We start from the raw sequence: 18,951 nt of genomic DNA, 5'->3' as shown, positions 1-18,951 counted from the left end.
GAAACTCATCCTTCCGTCTTATCCCAACTTACCCCATCTGCCTGAAAAACTCCTTTGAGAAGCTTTACTCTTACTGTCGTAGTTTGCTTTTACTGCTTTTTACATGTACCTATGATCACATGGCGTCGTAAGATTCCATTCACGACGATATCCCTAATTAGGGTAGAAATTATCAGGATTTTCTATCTTTTCATGCTCAGTGCCTAGCTGGTCACATAAGTTGTCACATAGTGGGCACTTAATATCGGCTGAAATAATGAATGCATGCGGTCTTAATAAAATTTCTTCAAGAGACTAAATTCATGGAACTTATCCTGGCTTACCTTGCAAAAAAAAGTTTGACCTGCTAACATTAAAAAAAAAAAAGGAGTGATATCTATTTTATGCAAGGCTGTGATATATAGTGTTGTTCATTAATGGTACTAGAAGGGAGAAAGAGTCCAGAATAATAAATATTATATCTAGAATTATAGATAAGTCTTATAAGTGTTAGAATTATAGATAAGAAAGTCCAGTGTAATAAATTCTTTCCCAAATAATATTGTCCTAGAATTACAGATAAGAATGATTGTATATATACCCATACTGTTATTTATATTTAAAACTGCCTTGCAAGATTTTCTAGGTTCCATGTGACGTGTCTGAGTAATTGACTACAATGGGGGTGAGCTAGAAAGAGAACAGGCAGTAATTTATTACCTTATCCATTTAATCTACAAATGACCAGGAAATCAATGGGAAAAGCAGTTTCCTCTCCACATACCTTAAGGAAAAGCCATTAGGTTGATGTTACTGTTGTCATCCATTAGGAAACAAGAAACCCAATTCTCAGATCATTGCAGCTAGGGCAGTGCTACTTTCCGAGGACACAGAAAATATGGATAACAGCTGCTTAAGACTTATGCCATGATAAAGTATCCTTATTATATTGATGTTGATGCCTTATTTATTATTAAGGAAAGCATTTTCCTTAGAGCGAAAACTAGAGTTGGATTCAAATGAGTCTTAAAAATATTGGCCTTTCCCTCAAATCACTTGAATTTTATTTTGTCATCAACTCCGTGCACCTATGTTAAATATAAGATGCTCTCTTTTCCATTAAAAGCAGAAACAGATGATTTTTGAAGGATGGGTTGCCTCTTAGTTCTTTATTCCTACAGAATCTCAACATGTGTTCAACATTTTTGGAGAAGTTGGAAGGAAATTAAAGTTGTGTCCTTCCTCGGTTCTGGATCCTTCAGATCCTAGTGCGTGGAATTTATAGATGCTGATGAAAGTAAATGTGCTTTTACCCCGTCTGTAGGTCAGACTCCGTGTCAAGAAGGAGATCAAAGATGCCTCTACAGTTCCTGCCTTGATTCATGTGGTGGTAGCTCTCTTTGTGATCCCAGCAACAGTCTGAATAACTGTAGTAAGTACAGTTGCTGCTGACAAATGCAATCACCATGTCAGGCTATGCATTCAGTTTTATCCTTTTGCATTGACATTAAAATGCTGAACTGTGGAATCCCTCCAAAATATGTATATATATATATATATTTCTCTTTTTTTTAAAAGGTTGCATGTGGTAGCAGAAAAGTAGCAAAATGGTCTTAATTAACTTAAATCATAAACAAATGTGTCATCATGAATGGGCTATAAATCCATTGCTTAATGTCATTGCCGTGACTTTCCACTCAACGTCAGCTCCTATATGTTATTTTCTTGGCTCCACCTGCAGGCAAATGTTATCTTTCTTCCTTTTTAAAGCCCAGCCTCAAAAATGGAAACTTTATCCAAGAAGTAAATATGAAGTTCATCTAAATAGGCACATAAGACTTTGGCAGTCTGTTCTTGTAATAAAATGTATTCTCACCCTTCCAGGAACTTTGCTGACCTATAATGACCTCGCTCCAAATGATGTAGACAGGAGGCTGTATCCAAACTGGCTTCAGGAGGAGGAATGATTAGGGGAAGATTGAGTGGGCAGGGGTTAGCAGAGAGACTGTCTCGGGAAATTTTAAATGAATTGAAAAGCCCCCAAAGACTGATTTCTAGTAATGGTTGCTTACTTCTGGGTTCTGCTTTCACATTCTACTCCCTTCTTTCACTTTTTAGAATTAATTTTTGGCTTCCCTGTCAGCTTGGGCTTGAGATTTAGAAGCAGGTCTGTCAGCTTTCAGTTGACAAGAAGATATGACTTGTTAGCACAGATCCCAGCAGTGAAGGCCCCTGGAGGCCAGGAGGTTGAAAGGCTGAAGGGTTTGGGTCCCTGGATTTGCTCAAGTTTTCAGATCTTAATTCTACTCTGTGACCTTTCTGGATCAATATAGACCTTATGGGTGGCGGATAGCCCATACCCCTTAGGGGATATCAAGGGGTGAAAACAGTGGGCTGGATAGGGGTGTGAGGGCAACAGCCAATTAATAACCCAGACTAACAAGATTTTTTGTTTAATTTCACAAGCACTTAATAACTGTTTGGCCGAAAGCACAATGCCCAGCCCTCCTCCATTTCCCATAGGAGAGAACAGTGCAGATAGATATCAGTCTGACCACTAAGACGCACTACCATTTTATTCACTCTAAAATGATTAAATATATGTCTATGTATGTATATATATGTATATACATATGATTTGACTTTGCTCATCTCCCAGTCTGCCCTGGAACTCTTTCAGAATCATTTTTTTACTTCACCTTGAACTTGGGCTACAGAATTTCGGACAGTGACAGTATTGTCTCAGACACATGTATTTTATTAAAGTTTTGGGGGTTGTCTGACATGTAATGGCACTTACTGTTAGATTTTAAAAAAGGTGAGAGAGCAATGTTAGCCTGTGTCAAATTTAGGCAGGGAGTAACCAAGTATATGTTATTCTATTTTCCCTATACTTGAAACATTTCAAGATTAAAAATAGAAATATGTTATCACCTGTCCAAAAAAAAAGGAACTTGTAGGAAGGGCACTAGATAACTCAGCTGGTATGTATGTTGACTTAAAAAAAATGCACAATGTGAGAGTTGCGAGTTAAGTTTTATTGGGCAAAATGAGGACTGCAGGCTGGGAGACAGCATTTCAGATAACTCTGAAAAAACAGGTCATCAGGAATGTCAAAAGATTATTATTAATCAAAGAATACCAGATATCTCAAGTTAAGGAATTTAGCACTTTTCTATGTATGGGAAGATGCAAGAGTCTTGGCTCCCTGAAATAACTCCTTTGATATGCACCTCAGCTCTCCGGGCCAGTATCCAGTGTTTTTACATCCTGAGTTTCCTCAGGGCTCACCGCAGGGAGTGGTTATTAAAAATAATTGTTGGAGAAAAAAGTACATGAGTAAACATTTAGAACTAAAGGTTGATGGAGTACTGTGGGAAACTTGTGGTGGGGGGGGGTGTCCCTGAGGCATGACAGTCATACCCGGCTTCATACAGCCATGACGATCATGGGCTCAGGGAGGTGGGGAGAGACCCATGCCCAGGAGCTGCTGTCTCTGCTAGGCACATAAGCAGTGTATATGCCTAACTTCCAGCTGAGAGTAAAGATGTTATTCCTTATTTTTCAAAGAGCTTCAGGATGGTGTGTGTCTACTTGGTTCCCTGTAAATATGGACAAGTATCATCTCCTTTCAGAAAACTCTTCATGCACTTGAAAATGTGATTAATTGTTTAAAGATCTTTGACACTGTCAGAGACTACAGTTATTTAGATTCTGGAGCACGACTGAGCAGGCACTCTCTTTCTCTGGCTCCCTGCCAGTGGGGAATATGAGTTTGGAGAATGTGGAGATTCTTTCCGGTGGAGTCAGCCTCTCACTGGAGTTGCTGGGAGGCTAGTCCTTAAAGATAATGGTTCTTGCCACCCCATAAAATATTATAATAACATTCCAGTGGTCCCTGAAGATATACTGGGTGGGACCCCGGCATCAGTATTTTAAAAATTCCCCAGGTGACCCCAGTGTGCAGCAAAAGTTGAGAATTATTGCTTTGTGGCCTGACAAGGCTGCTGGGATTAGTGACATCCTGAAATTGGGTGTGAAAAAAAGTCTTCGTGGTTTTCATATTTTTCAGTGGATAAGGTCCATGGTTTATCTCAGATTAGCAGAAGTGCCTACAATTTAAAAAAGCCTAAAGAACACATCTCAGATGATATTGTGTATGGAGAGGCTTAAAAATATCACAGTATCACCACATCCACTCCAGCCCAGAATCTCTAACATGTTTGCACACTGCTGGGAGGCAAAATACGGACATGTGGACATGTCCTTGCCTTAGGGGATCGGAGCAGGAATGTAATTTCCCATCAGTCTGCTGTGAAGGGACTAATCCATCACCTGTACCTTGTAGAGTGCAATCCAGACATCTGGGGGAACCTGGCGGAGAGAGCAGCTGCTGGGCATGTGTCTCTCCCCACCTCCCTGAGCCCATGATCACCATGACTGTACGAAGCCAGGTATGACTCTCATGCCTCAGGGACCCTCCCAGGTTTCCCATAGTGTTCCATCAACCTTTAGTTCTACATGTTTACTTGTGTACATTTTTCTTCCAACACTTATTTTTAATAACAAAGAAGGAGTGGGGATGAGTGACTAGCCCAGTGCCTGACACTCAGAAGAGGGGGTGTTCAAATGTTTGCTGAATATATATGGAGAGAACCTGGCAAGAACACCTGTGATGAAAGAGGAAGCTGATGAGACGGTGAGATGCTAGGAAAACTGTCTGAGTGTATTTGAAGAACATAAAAGGAAAACCAAAGTTGTATATACGAGTGGGAAGATGGCAGTATGATCCCCCCACCCCCACCCCCCCGCCACTGAAAAGTTATATCCAGGAAGAAATGAACAGCTTTGTTCTTCAAATAATTTCCCAGTGGTCTGTCAATTTCCTGCCCTCTCCTTGCAATCTCTAGGTGGAAGGAACAGATAGTATAGGGGTGTGGTCAAACAGCCATATGCTGTAATGATTAATGACTTCGGTTCTCAGGAGCAAATAGCAGGTGAGAGGAACAATCTCTTTCTAAAAGCATTCCCAACTAGTAAGTGGAAGATAAATGATTGAATTAGAATATTACCATTTGGTAACCAGGTGAATTAACAGGGCAAGGCACTGAGCATGGACATACAGCTGTAGACATCACAAAAAGAAATCAGACGGATGTGTCTTCTGATGAAAGAACACCGCAGCACCCAGAGTCTTGCCAAAGGGATGAAGCCTAATCAGCCCCCTGGCTTCAGCTGCCAGTGTTCAGGAGACAAGGGGGACAGGGGAACGTGTTTAACCTCCCCAGGAGTGTGCAATCAGCAAAATCCAAACTCTGGCACACTCTACAGGTCAAGTCCCTGGATTCTTCAATAGTTAAACATTAAAGAAAAATAAAGAGGGCTTACCTGGTGGTGCAGTAGTTGAGAGTCCGCCTGCCGATGCAGGGAACACAGGTTCGTGCCCTGGTCCAGGAAGATCCCACATGCCGCGGAGCGGCTGGGCCTGTGAGCCATGGCCGCTGAGCCTGTGTGTCCGGAGCCTGTGCTCCGCAACGGGAGAGGCCACAGCAGTGAGAGGCCCGCGTACCGCAAAAAAAAAAAAAAAAAAAAAAAAAAAGAAAAAAAGCAAAATAAAGAGATGGAGAGGAGGAGGAACATCGATAGTATAAGAGACTTAAATTTGATTTTCAAAAATGGGTAGCCAAACTGTAGTATGTAGGATGTGGTGCATACTTATGTAATAAAGCTATGAAGAAGAGCAAGAAAGTGATGACTCTGAAACTCAGCATTTACTTTGTGGGGGAAGGAGGTCGACATAAGACAGGGGATATGGAAGGGTACGTGGGATGTCTGGCAGAGTTCAATTGCTTGACCTGGGTAGTAGTTATAAGAGTGTTTGCCTTATAATAGCTCTTCAAATTCTAAAAAATAAATAATAATAAAGAGAGATTTAAAGTTTTGACGCAAAGATGAATCTCTGATATATATGCCAATGGATGTTGGAAATGACATTTTCTCATGTAAACGACCATCAATCTAATACATGATTTCCATTGGCTTCAGGTATTGCATCAAGATAAAGATGTAACATCGTTTAGTTAACAGTCCTTTCTTTAGATTGAATTTATCAAATATTGTTTCAGACTTTGAAAGGTGGGCTGTCATTGAGATTCCATCAGGATCTTTTTTTCTACAAATATGTATTAAACCTCATCTATCATCAGGACGCCATGCCAGGCACTGCCTCAAACTTACACTGAATTATACAGCCCTGCAACAGCTAAACGTCCTCACGTTTGTGACGTGATCGCCCTCTAGTGGCGAATGTCAATCAGGCTTGTCAGTGAGTCTACTGCTTAAGATATAAAAGTTTATTGATACCATAAATCATAGAATTTGAGGTTGCCAGATACTTGAGAGTTTATCTTGCTTAGCACTTTGTGAAGAATGCTTTTATGAAGGAAACAAAACAACCTCACCGCATTCACTAAAGATCTCAGAATAATATACGATCATAATCCTTTCATCTCCCTTGACTCTGAGACACCTAAAGCCTATATCTTATCCTAAATCAAAATCAATACATCCCACATATCAAAAGAGAGAAAAGTTATGCATGTGATATGCCTATTAATCATCTCAAGGAAACAAACTAATAAAAAGTTAAAACTTGATAGGATAGTTGAGGAAGAGAGAAAGAAAAGACATCTACAGGGAATAAAAGACTGCATCAAAATATGTGTGAATGATGCCATTTTTGTAAAATTTTAAGTATATTAAAGAAATTAAGAAAAATATAGAGTTTGAGCTGCCTCTACTGATTTGTAAGATGGTCATGACAGGTAATCAAGCAACAAAAGCAAGCTGAAGAGGAAACCCATCTTTTGGCATTGAGGGAAGTTAAGAGAGAGGGAGGTGGGGAGATGAAGAGCTTTTCCTATATGCGTCTTTGTATTGTTTTCATTGTTATAAGGAATATGCGTTTTTTATGTATAATCTGAACTCAAAACATTTCAGTGTTTCTCCTCTTTGACAAATCAAAGAAGTGGTAAGCTGAACCAACCCCATACCTCCTCTGTCTCTTTTTCTTCTCTCCACCCTGTAGGAATCCTCAGGATTATGCCAGCTTTAGAGTGTTACTTCTTCCTCAGTAAACTGAGAGTGTTGTATACTTGGTCCGTGAGATTTTTCAGTCTGGCCAGTATCAGGTTCCTTATCAGCATAATCTCTGCAAAGCCCTCAGACACTTTAAATTAAGAAATAGTCCCAGGGCTTCCCTGGTGGCGCAGTGGTTGAGAATCCGCCTGCCGATGCAGGGGACACGGGTTCGTGCCCCGGTCTGGGAAGATCACACATGCCGCGGAGCGGCTGGGCCCGTGAGCCATGGCCGCTGAGCCTGCGCGTCCAGAGCCTGTGCTCCGCAACGGGAGAGGCCACGGCAGTGAGAGGCCCGCGTACTGCAAAAAAAAAAAAAAAAAAGAAAGAAAAGAAATAGTCCCAGAGCTGTTTTAATATTTCACTGCAGTCCTTATTGCTAATCTGTTTGCCTGCATACCATTTCCTAGTCAAATAATTAAATTTAATTTGAATAATTCTTCTTAATAAGGCATGAAATCTCCGGTGGACCTGACCTGATTCTACCAAGGCACTCCCTTGACTTCCTCTCTCCTCTGGGAATGAAGCACGTCCACTGCAGACAGAGAGGGGACAGAGAGCCTTTCCACCGCATTCCCCCAAACCTGCCCAAACCCCGCTTATCCTGGGAAGGCTTCCCAAGCTGCTCCTATCCACCCTGTCTCTCCGGGATCTAGCATTTTGTTCAGTCCCACTAGCCTAGCCTGTTCATGTTATACCACAGCTACCTGCATGTGTCTTTCTTCCTCTGGAGACTTAGAGTGCTTCAAGGTCAGAGACTCTATTTTTCATTATTTTTACATTTTAAAGTGCCTAGGATAGTTTCTGATGCCTCCCCCCTCCTTTCCTTCCTTAATTCTCACACTATGCTTGGTGTGGACTTTGAGATCAAGAAATAAGTTCTTCAGGGAACTATATTCAATATCTTGTAATAAACTATAATGGGAAAGAATCTGAAAAAGATTTAATTTTATATATATACGTGTGTGTGTTTATGAATCACTTTGCTGTACACCAAAAACTAACAATACATTGTAAATCAACTATACTTCAATTAAAAAAAAGAAATGAGGTCTCATTTCACAAAACTCTCAAATTGTATGGGGAAGGCAAGTAAGTAAACAATAGAGCAGAGGGCAATGAGTGCATAGCATGCACACCCTGGAGATGCTCTGGAGCTCAGTGGACACTCCTACTAGGAGTGGAAGGGGAAGAGTGGTTGGCCAGAAAGCCTTCCTGGAAGAGGGGTTTGTGCTGAGTGCTGCAGAACAAGGAGAAATTAGCTTAGTGGGGAGGATGGGGAAGGACTATTCCAATCAGCAGTTGCCCTATGTACCTGGCAGCTAGAACCATGATTGCATTTGAGGGGTGATTACAAGTGTGTGAAGGAAAGAAGGGAATAAAAGCTAACAGGACCCACAAAGGATGCATGCAATTCTTAAAATGTCTGGTGTCGCCAAGGAAATATTGCTGGCGAGATAGTCATGGGTGATGAAGCTGGAAAGTTAGGCTGTGATTTGGAGTGTGAAATAGCCTTGGATGCCAAGCTAAAGGGTTAGGGGTTATCTCATTGGCAATGGATATCTAATGGATCTCAGCCTCCTCTTGCCCTGAAATTGTATAGCCTTATACACTGATCAACAATAAAACATAGAAAAAAGTCATCTAATTGCCTACTTAGCCAAATTCATTGATGTTTTAAAATGGCTATGAAGGTGGTGGGAAATACACTAGTTTAGAAGTAATGGATAAATCAGAAGACAAAGTGAGTAAAAGGAGTCAGATAAGTGGAGCCGAGGGAAAAAAAATGAGAAAGACTTTCTGAAACATGCATTCTGGATGGTGTGCTAGCAGCTCCATATACAGAAATGAATCTTGGTTTGTCAAGACACTTCGTTAACCACACTATTTACCTTTTGATGGCAATCTCATATACTACTTACATCTAGTCTTAGCTACTTCCAAGAAAGAGGGTAAGATAGACTTTAATTTTGTAAGTTTTTAAGAAATTGTTTTACATGTGGGATTTAAAAATATATAATATGTATCTGTATGTGTGTTTTTTTGTTAGGTCAGTGTGAACCAATTACGTTGGAACTCTGCATGAATTTGCCCTACAACCATACAAATTATCCAAATTACCTCGGCCACAGGACTCAAAAGGAAGCATCCATCAGCTGGGAGTCTTCTCTTTTCCCTGCACTTGTTCAAACCAACTGTTACAAATACCTCATGTTCTTTGCTTGCACCATCTTGGTACCAAAGTGTGACAAGAATACAAGCCAGCGTATCCCCCCTTGCAGGTAATTATCCCCCAGACATCCTCATTTTCCCTCAAGGAGAACCAAGGGAATGAAGACATGATTTAAGTTTAGACAAAGTACATACTTTGCCAACAAGTCCTGTATTTAACAAATTACCTATTTAAAAAGTAAAGAAGTAGGAATTCTAAAATGAATATCTGAGTAAGAATTCATCAGTGAAATACCAAACAAGAGAGATATGAACTGCCTTTGATAATAATTCATGGACTTTAATCAACTAAAATCACAAGTGTTTCATTTTGTTGGATCAAGAATCGGTTTTTAAAATGTGAGTCAGCAGAATATGTGTGTCTGCCTGTTTCTCGGCAATGTTGATGTATTTTAAATGCTGCCTTCTGATAACATCAAAAGTTAGGAGACATTACACAAAGAGTGGGCTGAAGGGTGTCATCACACCAAACTCACAGGATGGACGGGGGATGGACATTGCTGTTTTTCTATCTGGTTAGATGAAATACAGGACGGTATTTCAAGAGTGTGGCTTGAACTTAGGATATGAGTGATGCCCTACGGGTTAAGATTATTACTCTGGTGTCCACCTCCTGATTCCAATCCTGGCTCTTCTGTAGCTGCTTGTAGCCTGAGACAGGTTCCTCAGTCTCTCCCAGCCTCAGTTTCTTTACCTGTAAGATCAGGATAGTGGTGATGGTTGGGTTGGGTTGTTGTGAGATTAGATGAATGTACATAAATGTAAAGTGCCGCCCATTGATTGTAAGCCCAGAATAGACAAAGCTCTGATGTTAGGACAGGAGTGCAACTAACTGCTTTGTGGCAGTTTTGTCCCTCTTCTATGCTGTGTGTTCAGGGTTATAATCAGAGAATGTGCACGTACAAGGTGGCTGTCACAGAGGTGAGGGTTGCTTTTCTCAGGGCTGTTTTCCATCAAGGGGTGAATACACAGATGTGCCTGCCTAAATGTGAGTGGTAACTACGGAAACCATATGTTGGGATCAGAAGTCACTCAGAGCTTTAAGAAAAAGCAAGAATATCAATACAGTGGACAGATGGGAAAACAGTAAATTATATGCCATATATCAAATGGATGACAAGGTAGGGCCATCTATAGAGTTGGGACAGGAAGCAATAAAATTTAAAAATGATTTGGGGGAACTAAACAAATTATACAAATAGAGTAAACTTTAATGTTGGCTGTGCAAACATAATTCTGAAAATTTCTATTAAATGCCTTTTAAAGTATCACTAATAAGACGTCTACCTGTTTTATGTTAACAAGTTATTTATAAATCTTATTCTACTTTTCCTAAGCAAGGTCGATGATAGTGAATAATTACTTTCAATAGTACTTAACAAATTCTTGTATTTGACTTTCTTTTCATATGTGTATAAGAATTTCCCTATTGCAGTGTTCTCTGGAACAAATTTATATCCACATGATTGATAATTTTAGGACTTAGGTTTCATATTAAAATGCCTAAGATAAGACGATCCTGAAATATTATTCAATAAACATTTTTGAATAAATGTTTAGAATAAACATTTTGAATACAGTGTTGAACTTCTAGACACTTTAGTTTTGTTTCATAGCTTTACACATACACGTACATCTTTCATTTTCAGTGGCTATCAAAGTGAGTTTTACATTCTGATATTTGTAAGAAAAAGTTTGGGATTATGACAAAATAATATACTGATATGCTCATGGGGTAACACATAATTCCTTTTGCCAAGCTTGGTTATTGATCTTAAAATTCAGTTGCTTTTTTGTTTCTTTGTTTTTATTTGCGGTACGCGGGCCTCTCACTGTTGTGGCCTCTCCCGTTGCGGAGCACAGACTCCGGACGCGCAGGCTCAGCGGCCACGGCTCACGGGCCCAGCCGCTCCGCGGCATGTGGGATCCTCCCAGACCGGGGCACGAACCCGCGTCCCCTGCATCGGCAGGCGGACTCTCAACCGCTGCGCCAGCAGGGAAGCCCTAAAATTCAGTTTTTAAGCTATGAGTTGGAAAAAGAAATCTAACATTCTTGAGCCCTTACAATGTGCTGAATACTTTAGTGTAGTTCTCTTCCTCAAAATAACCTTTTAGGACTGCTGTCTGTATGGCTGAGCACCGCACAGATTATGATGAGAACAGGTGTGCCATGGAGTTGTAGTGCCACATATTGTACTTCCATTTTATAGGAAAGAAAAGTGGTAGAGTCAGGCACTGCCTGACTTCCATCTAAATTAGGTATCGTTTGGTTAATTTAAAATATCAGCAGCAATTGAGTTATATACATTTTTATACTAATCTGCAACAAAACTATTCAGTCCAACAGAGAGTTATTAAACACTGTTGAGCTTCCCATTTTTGCAGACCTTATATGGGAATGCCATAGCTTTGTCTTTGCCCCAGATTCCTAGGCTAAACCAGCATCAAGTTATGCTCTATCTTAACTTAAATCTAGAGAGACTTAAATCTAGACAGCACCTTTTCTGAAACGTCTCCATTCAATTGCTAACCATTCCTTACCTGTTGAAATTAACTTAGTGGTTTAAAGTTTGAAACTTTTAAGAAATAAGAATGTATTCAAAGGGAAATAAAAAGTTTGCTTAGGAACTTACTTTCATTATGTCTACTTAAAAAAAAAAAAAATTCGTAACTAATTTCTTGGTAATATATTGAGGCAAACTGTTTCTTTCCCTGTAGGAAGTAAAGCCATCTTCTTTGAGACATGCTGATACCTCAATTTTAAAATATTCTGGTACAAATGAGATAATACACATAAAAGTACCTAGTACAATGCTTAGTATGTCTTTTCTTTAACAAAGACCAAGAAACTTCATTTTTACCAACTTGAGCTCAACACAGATGGGTTTGGTATAAGCTGAAGTAATAATGCCTTAGGTAAGCCAGATTGGCACAGGAAATGGCTCACATCACAAGGCACCACAGGGGGCTGAGGGTGTTGTATAGATTCCATGACCTTTGGTGGCAGACTGTCCAAGTGATTTTGGGGGCTTCCCTGCTTAAAACAAAAAGCACTGGAGTGTGTCTGCCTGAAAGACAGAAGAGAAAATGAGAAAGGCAAACTGGAGGAGGGAATCCGTGTTCTGGGAACATCTCTATTTCCATTTCTGCGGTGGAGTTTCTTTTGGTGAACGTATGTATCTGGAATGTATCCCCCTTGTAGTGATATTACTCAATTTGGTTTCCCCAATATCTATTATGTATATGTGCATTCATATATATACATTGCTACGCACACACACTGCGTACACACACCATATATACACGCCAACCCATAGCCATACAGAATTAAAACCGTACATAGAGGCCTAACATCAGGTGTAGCTGTTTCTGCTTGTAATATTTTGTCTTTCTCGCTCTTTTAGAGCTCTGTGTGAGCATTCCAAAGAACACTGTGAGTCTGTTCTTGGGATTGTGGGCCTACAGTGGCCAGAAGACACAGATTGCAATCAATTTCCAGAGGAAAATTCAGACAGTCAAACCTGTCTAATGCCTGATGACGATGTGGAAGGTTAATTTTTAAATTAATTACAATGGGGTATCTAACATGGATGAATATATCAGCTACTTTTAGAAGTTTCTCTGTTGTTATTGTTTGTATTTAGTTACCAGTAGAAAGGCTGCATAGGTGGTGAATCTATAAACTTGATTACACTGAAGAATTTGATACCCATCTGTTAGACATTATCTTCATTTAAAAAATAAATTGCAGAGATGACTTTAATATTCTAGGTATTTATTTTAAGCACACTTAACTCACAGAGTCCATTATATATGGATGCTGCTTTTATACTAGGGGCCCTGTAGGTAATGGTGAAGATCAAGCCTTGGTTCCTTCAAGTGCAAAGCATTCAGAGACCTTGGCAATGTAGGATAATCAAGTAGAGAAATGGAATCAAGGACCTGCCCACTAGGTGGAAAGATTAGGATGGGAAACAATATGACACATTAAAGGAAAGCCAGCTGGGTAGTTAGAAGCAATGACTTATAGGACATTTCAGGCTCCAGCAATTGTTAGGCTGTCTATTTGGAAAGAGTTAATTGCTGGAAAGCATAAAGACACAAAACAGCTGATCTGAAGAGGTGATGCCAAGGATGAGGGAAAAAGATGCTGATAGGCAGACAGAAGAAAGCCAAGTAAACTTTGGCCATTTCAGCTTTGTGAAGGACCATCCTTATGTTCAGTGATAACTTCTCCGCAACATCCCACATGTAAATGGATAAATTAGCTGATGGTTCTGGGTTTTCTGTCTGTTGACAGTAATATGGCCCACTGCTTTTAACAGAATGCTCACCTAGTCACTTCAAGTGCAGCTCAGGACGGTGTGTTCTGGCTTCCAGAAGATGTGATGGCCAGGCTGACTGTGATGATGATAGTGATGAAGAAAACTGTGGTATGTATGTGAGATAGCACTTTTCTTGAATGTACACTAATAACTGGTTAGGATAAGGGATTGTGTTAAAATATGTCAGTCGTTTACTGATAGTTGTAAGTAGTGACTAGGATTGAATGCTAAGGCATTTACTTCTTAAATTATCAAATGGCAAAACATGAATTATAAGTGTTTTTCCTGTTAATTCCATTGATTTTCCCTAAATTACACTTTATAAGCTTTATACACTTTATAAGCTTGATGACATATGTGCAAACTGTTAATAAAGAAGAAGCTCTTCACAAATGTAAGAGATTATTTTTATTGAGAGATTCTAAAGCAGTTGTCATCTGTTTTAAGGTCAGAATAATAGTGTCCTTGCCTATAATTCCCATATTCTTAAATAGGCATCTAAATACACAAAGACAGAGTGCAGGCTCTAACATTCAAATTTAATTGGGATTTATCTTAATGCCCTCTCTGATTTTTGTCTCTGTCAGCAAAGGATAAAACTCTTCCTGACATTTCTGCCTTTGAACTCCAAAATCACCAATGGAAAGGCCAGAAATGCCAATGGCAATTTAAGTGGAGCTAATTCCCATTTTATTTCCCTGCAAACCTTTGTACTTGTAACCTCAAAATGGGTCAGGGAATAGAAAACAGACAGTGCTCTTTACTAAGCAATATTTTAGAGTAAAGCAAAATGATTGAAGGGCTACCCAAAGAATAGTTTGGTTATGATTATTTAGCTTGTACTGCTTAAGAAACCTGACACTTTTTGCCATTGAAAGCACATGAGGCAATGCATCTTTTTTTAATTTTAACATCTTTATTGGAGTATAATTGCTTTACAATGGTGTGAGTTTCTGCTTTAAAACACAGTGAATCAGTTATACACATACATATGTTCCCATATCTCTTCCGTCTTGCGTCTCCCTCCCTCCCACCCTCCCTATCCCACTCCTCTAGGTGGTCACAAAGCACCGAGCTGATCTCCCTGTGCTATGCTGCTGCTTCCCACTAGCTATCCACCCTACATTTGGTAGTGTATATATGTCCATGCCACTCTCTCACTTTGTCACAGCTTACCCTTCCCCCTCCCCATATCCTCAAGTCCATGCTCTAGTAGGTCTGTGTTTTACTCCCTTTCTACCCCTAGGCTCTTCATGACATTTTATTTTTCTTAGATTCCATATATGTGTGTTAGCATATGGTATTTGCTTTTCTCCTTCTGACTTACTTCACTCTGTATGACAAACTCCAGGTCCATCCACCTCACTACAAATAACTCAATTTCATTTCTTTTTATGGCTCAGTAATATTCCATTGTATATATGTGAACATCTTCTTTATCCATTCATCTGTTGATGGACACTTAGGTTGCTTCCATGTCCTGGCTATTGTAAATAGAGCTGCAATGAACATTTTGGTACATGACTCTTTTTGGATTATGGTTTTCTCAGGGTATATGCCCAGTAGCGGGATTGCTGGGTCGTATGGTAGTTCTACTTGTAGTTTTTTAAGGAACCTCCATACTGTTCTCCATAGTGGCTGTATCAATTTACATTCCCACCAACAGTACAAGAGTATTCCCTTTTCTCCACACCCTCTCCAGCATTTATTGTTTCTAGATTTTTTGATGATGGCCATTCTGACCAGTGTGAGATGATATCTCATTGTAGTTTTGATTTGCATTTCTTTAATGATTAATGATAGTGAGCATTCTTTCATGTGTTTGTTGGCAATCTGTATATCTTCTTTGGAGAAATGTCTATTTAGTTCTTCTGCCCATTTTTGGATTGGGTTGTTTGTTTTTTTGTTATTGAGCTGCATGAGCTGCTTGTAAATTTTGGAGATTAATCCTTTGTCAGTTGCTTCATTTGCAAATATTTTCTCCCATTCTGAGGGTTGTCTTTTGGTCTTGTTTATGGTATCCTTTGCTGTGCAAAAGCTTTTAAGTTTCATTAGGTCCCATTTGTTTATTTTTGTTTTTATTTCCATTTCTCTAGGAGGTGGGTCAAAAAGGATCTTGCTGTGATTGATGTCATAGAGTGTTCTGCCTATGTTTTCCTCTAAGAGTTTGATAGTGTCTGGTCTTACATTTAGGTCTTTAACACATTTTGAGTTTATTTTTGTGTATGGTGTTAGGGAGTGTTCTAATTTCATACTTTTACGTGTACCTGTCCAGTTTTCCCAGCACCACTTATTGAAGAGGCTGTCTTTTCTCCACTGTATATTCTTGCCTCCTTTATCAAAGATAAGGTGACCATAAGTGCATGGGTTTATCTCTGGGCTTTCTGTCCTGTTCCATTGGTCTATATTTCTGTTTTTGTGCGAGTATCATACTGTCTTGATTACTGTAGCTTTGTAGTATAGTCTAAATTCAGGGAGCCTGATTCCTCCAGCTCCATTTTTCATTCTCAAGATTGCTTTGGCTATTCAGGGTCTTTTGTGTTTCCATAAATATTGTGAAATTTTTTGTTCTAATTCTGTAAAAAATGCCAGTGGTAGTTTGATAGGGATTGCATTGAATCTGTAGATTGCTTTAAGGCGGCAATGCATCTTTTGAAATCATTTTATTCTTTTGGTCTTTGAGGGATGAAATATTGCCTTGCTTCCCAAAATGAGTTTTCTGTAGTAGACATTGCCCTTCTGGTCCAGACAAAATGTCACAAGCAATCAAATGAAATCCTATCAGCTACTATAAATATGGATAAGTGCATCTTCTAGAAAATTAAAACTGTCAGAATGATGGTAATTTTGTTAGGGAGGAACATACAGTGTTTTGAGAAGCTACTTTTGTTTGCTTTTTTTGTTTTCTGTATGTAAAGAAATAAATCAAAACTCATTGAATATCCCTTATATAAATGATTTATTAAGAATCTATTGGATTTTTTCACTATGCTATGGCTTTGATGGATTATGTTATTCTGAGATGCAAATTAAAATAGATTATCTTAGATTGTCCAAAGAGGTTACATGATACTTCCTTGGGTGGCTAGACTGAAATTTGCAGTAGGGGAATAAATATTTGAGAAATGTAAAAGCTTAGTCTCATAAAGAATCTTATGAAGATTAAATGGTCTGAGTTCTAGAGTATATTCTGCAAAAAAGAAACTTAAAGCACTATAGGGTACAAATGATCCTAAAATGTCAGGTTTCTAGTTAAGTAGTGAGTTTTTGTCAGTACTTTAATCTCACAATTAAAGGCTCACAAGAACTATCGAATAAATTGTCTAATCCCTATAAAACACTCAAAAAACTGACGATGTTATTGAGAGTTCTGGTTAAGGAAAGTTAAAAGTCAGTAATAAAGTAATACATTTGGAACATTAATTGCCCCAACAGTATTAATCTATGAGAGAACTCTCATTAGTTTTCCAAAGCAACTGGGTCGCATGCATGTGTTTGAATGGGCATGTCCCATGCTCTGGGAGAACACAGCAGTTAAAATCAAATGAAGAAGTCACACAGTAGAGGAGGGCCCAATGGAGGACTACTGGGAAATCCTCGGATTCCCATTTTGCCTACTTGCTCAGTTTGTCCCTCTGTTTCCATGGGCGTGGATAGGCATACAGTCTGGTAATGCAAACACCAGCTCCAGCAAAACTGGGTTTCACTCCAAGCTTCCTGTCTTTCTGACTTATTCCGTCCATTGTGGAGTGGAATGCACTTAAATGCTTGGGCTTTACTGAATAATATGACTATTAACTATTCACTTTCACACATCTTCAGCTCCTCCAGAATTTTAACAACATTATTGTGTTTTCCCCTCAAAACAGTACTTCTTTAATTATAAAATAATTGATGTGTTGGAAATTCACGCTGTTTCTCTGACACTTCTGCAGCAGGAAAAGCACACCATTTGTAAATACACTTTTAAAATACATGCGTTAAACATTTAGCAGTAAGTAGTGTTTGTTTGTTTGTTTTTGGCGGTTCTATAACCTTATTGGACAATCAGCAGTTAGTTCTCATCCGCATTAACTGTCTGCAGATTTTTGAAAGTGGCGAGAGGTGGATAGGTAACCAATGTATAGAGCTTGTTTGGTGAATCTTCATTTTCATTACGTTTCCTGGGCAACTGCACATGGATTTGGTATGGGACATTCCTTGTTCCGTTGGCCCAGACAGATTTGTTGAGCCTGGTGTCAATGTACACATCTGGAATTCTCATCTCCTTCATGGCAAATATCCAGATTTCTTTGAGCGCCCTAGGGGTGCGCTTCTTGAAACCCACTGCATGGATGCACTTGTGAATGTTGACAGTGTTTTATCTGGTCACCACCTCACTGATGGCAGACTAGCCCTTCTTCTTCTCACTTCCCTTCTTTGCAGGAGCCATCCTGCTGGGCTGGGAGTAATGTTCTTCTGAAGTGTCTCCTGCTCTTGTGGTAAATTGTTGTTGTTGAAGTTGTACTGATTGTATAATTATTAGTGTAAACAACAGTCGGAAGTACTGTCATTATTAGAAATGTTTATAGCAAGTGTTTGGAAGAATTAAGTAAATATGAACATATCATTCCAGAATTGCTTCATGGGAGAGAAGTCTAAAAGATAGGAGTGATTTACAGAGTCAGTACTGCATCAGTACAGAAGCACTTCCTTGTCTTAAAGTGATAGTTTGTCATTAATTGAACATCTACTATGTAGATGAAGCTGGCTGTAGATCTAGCAACTGGATGAATAAAGCTTATTTTCAATCTAACATTTACCAACCATTGATATCTAAGCAATGGAGAAAAAGGTGCAGATCTGGGCAGAGAAATGAACAAGAAGGGCATAAAGGAAAGGCGGGCTAAAGAAAATAACAATGAGATTATATTTCTGAGCTTTGCCTTCATGCTATAGATCTGAGTTTGTGAGACTGAAGTTAGCTTTTGCTAGGCCTATGGTCCACAATTGGATGAGTTATACCAGCAGGAACAAGGTGGTACCTGGGCTGTGATGGAAGCAGCGAGTCTTCTCAATGGGTAATTTAAATGAGAATATAGCTCAAACATTTTTTTTTATATCTACTGGAGAAATAAAACCCTTCAGTACATGAGTATAACATCACAATTACTAATTGATCACTCTTCTACATAAAAGGGTATACAACATACAGAGAAAGACAGACAACAATACAAATGCGAGTGTCGTTAAGGACCTTTCTGTTTATCTTCAAATAATTAAAAACCATTTCATCATC

The 18,951-nt window shown here is 39.2% G+C and overlaps 1 protein-coding gene and 1 pseudogene across 5 annotated transcripts in view; one reads left to right on the top strand and one right to left on the bottom strand.

The window, feature by feature from the left end:
* CORIN (corin, serine peptidase) overlaps window positions 1–18,951 on the top strand; it is a 278,076-nt gene that overhangs the window by 195,880 nt on the left and 63,245 nt on the right. For all 5 annotated transcript variants that reach the window (XM_067036047.1, XM_059067269.2, XM_067036046.1 and 2 more), the window contains exons 10-13: window positions 1,304–1,411; window positions 9,167–9,398; window positions 12,753–12,898; window positions 13,674–13,781. In XM_067036047.1, coding sequence (XP_066892148.1) covers window positions 1,304–1,411; window positions 9,167–9,398; window positions 12,753–12,898; window positions 13,674–13,781 — 594 coding nt within the window. The remainder of the gene's footprint in view (window positions 1–1,303; window positions 1,412–9,166; window positions 9,399–12,752; window positions 12,899–13,673; window positions 13,782–18,951) is intronic.
* LOC131758776 (large ribosomal subunit protein eL31-like) lies at window positions 17,728–18,105 on the bottom strand (annotated as a pseudogene).

Source organism: Kogia breviceps, chromosome 6 (genome assembly GCF_026419965.1).
Source record: "Kogia breviceps isolate mKogBre1 chromosome 6, mKogBre1 haplotype 1, whole genome shotgun sequence".
Lineage (NCBI taxonomy): Eukaryota > Metazoa > Chordata > Mammalia > Artiodactyla > Physeteridae > Kogia > Kogia breviceps.
The sequence above is the reverse complement of the archived record's forward strand: the minus strand, read 5'-3'. Positions and strand labels throughout refer to the sequence as shown.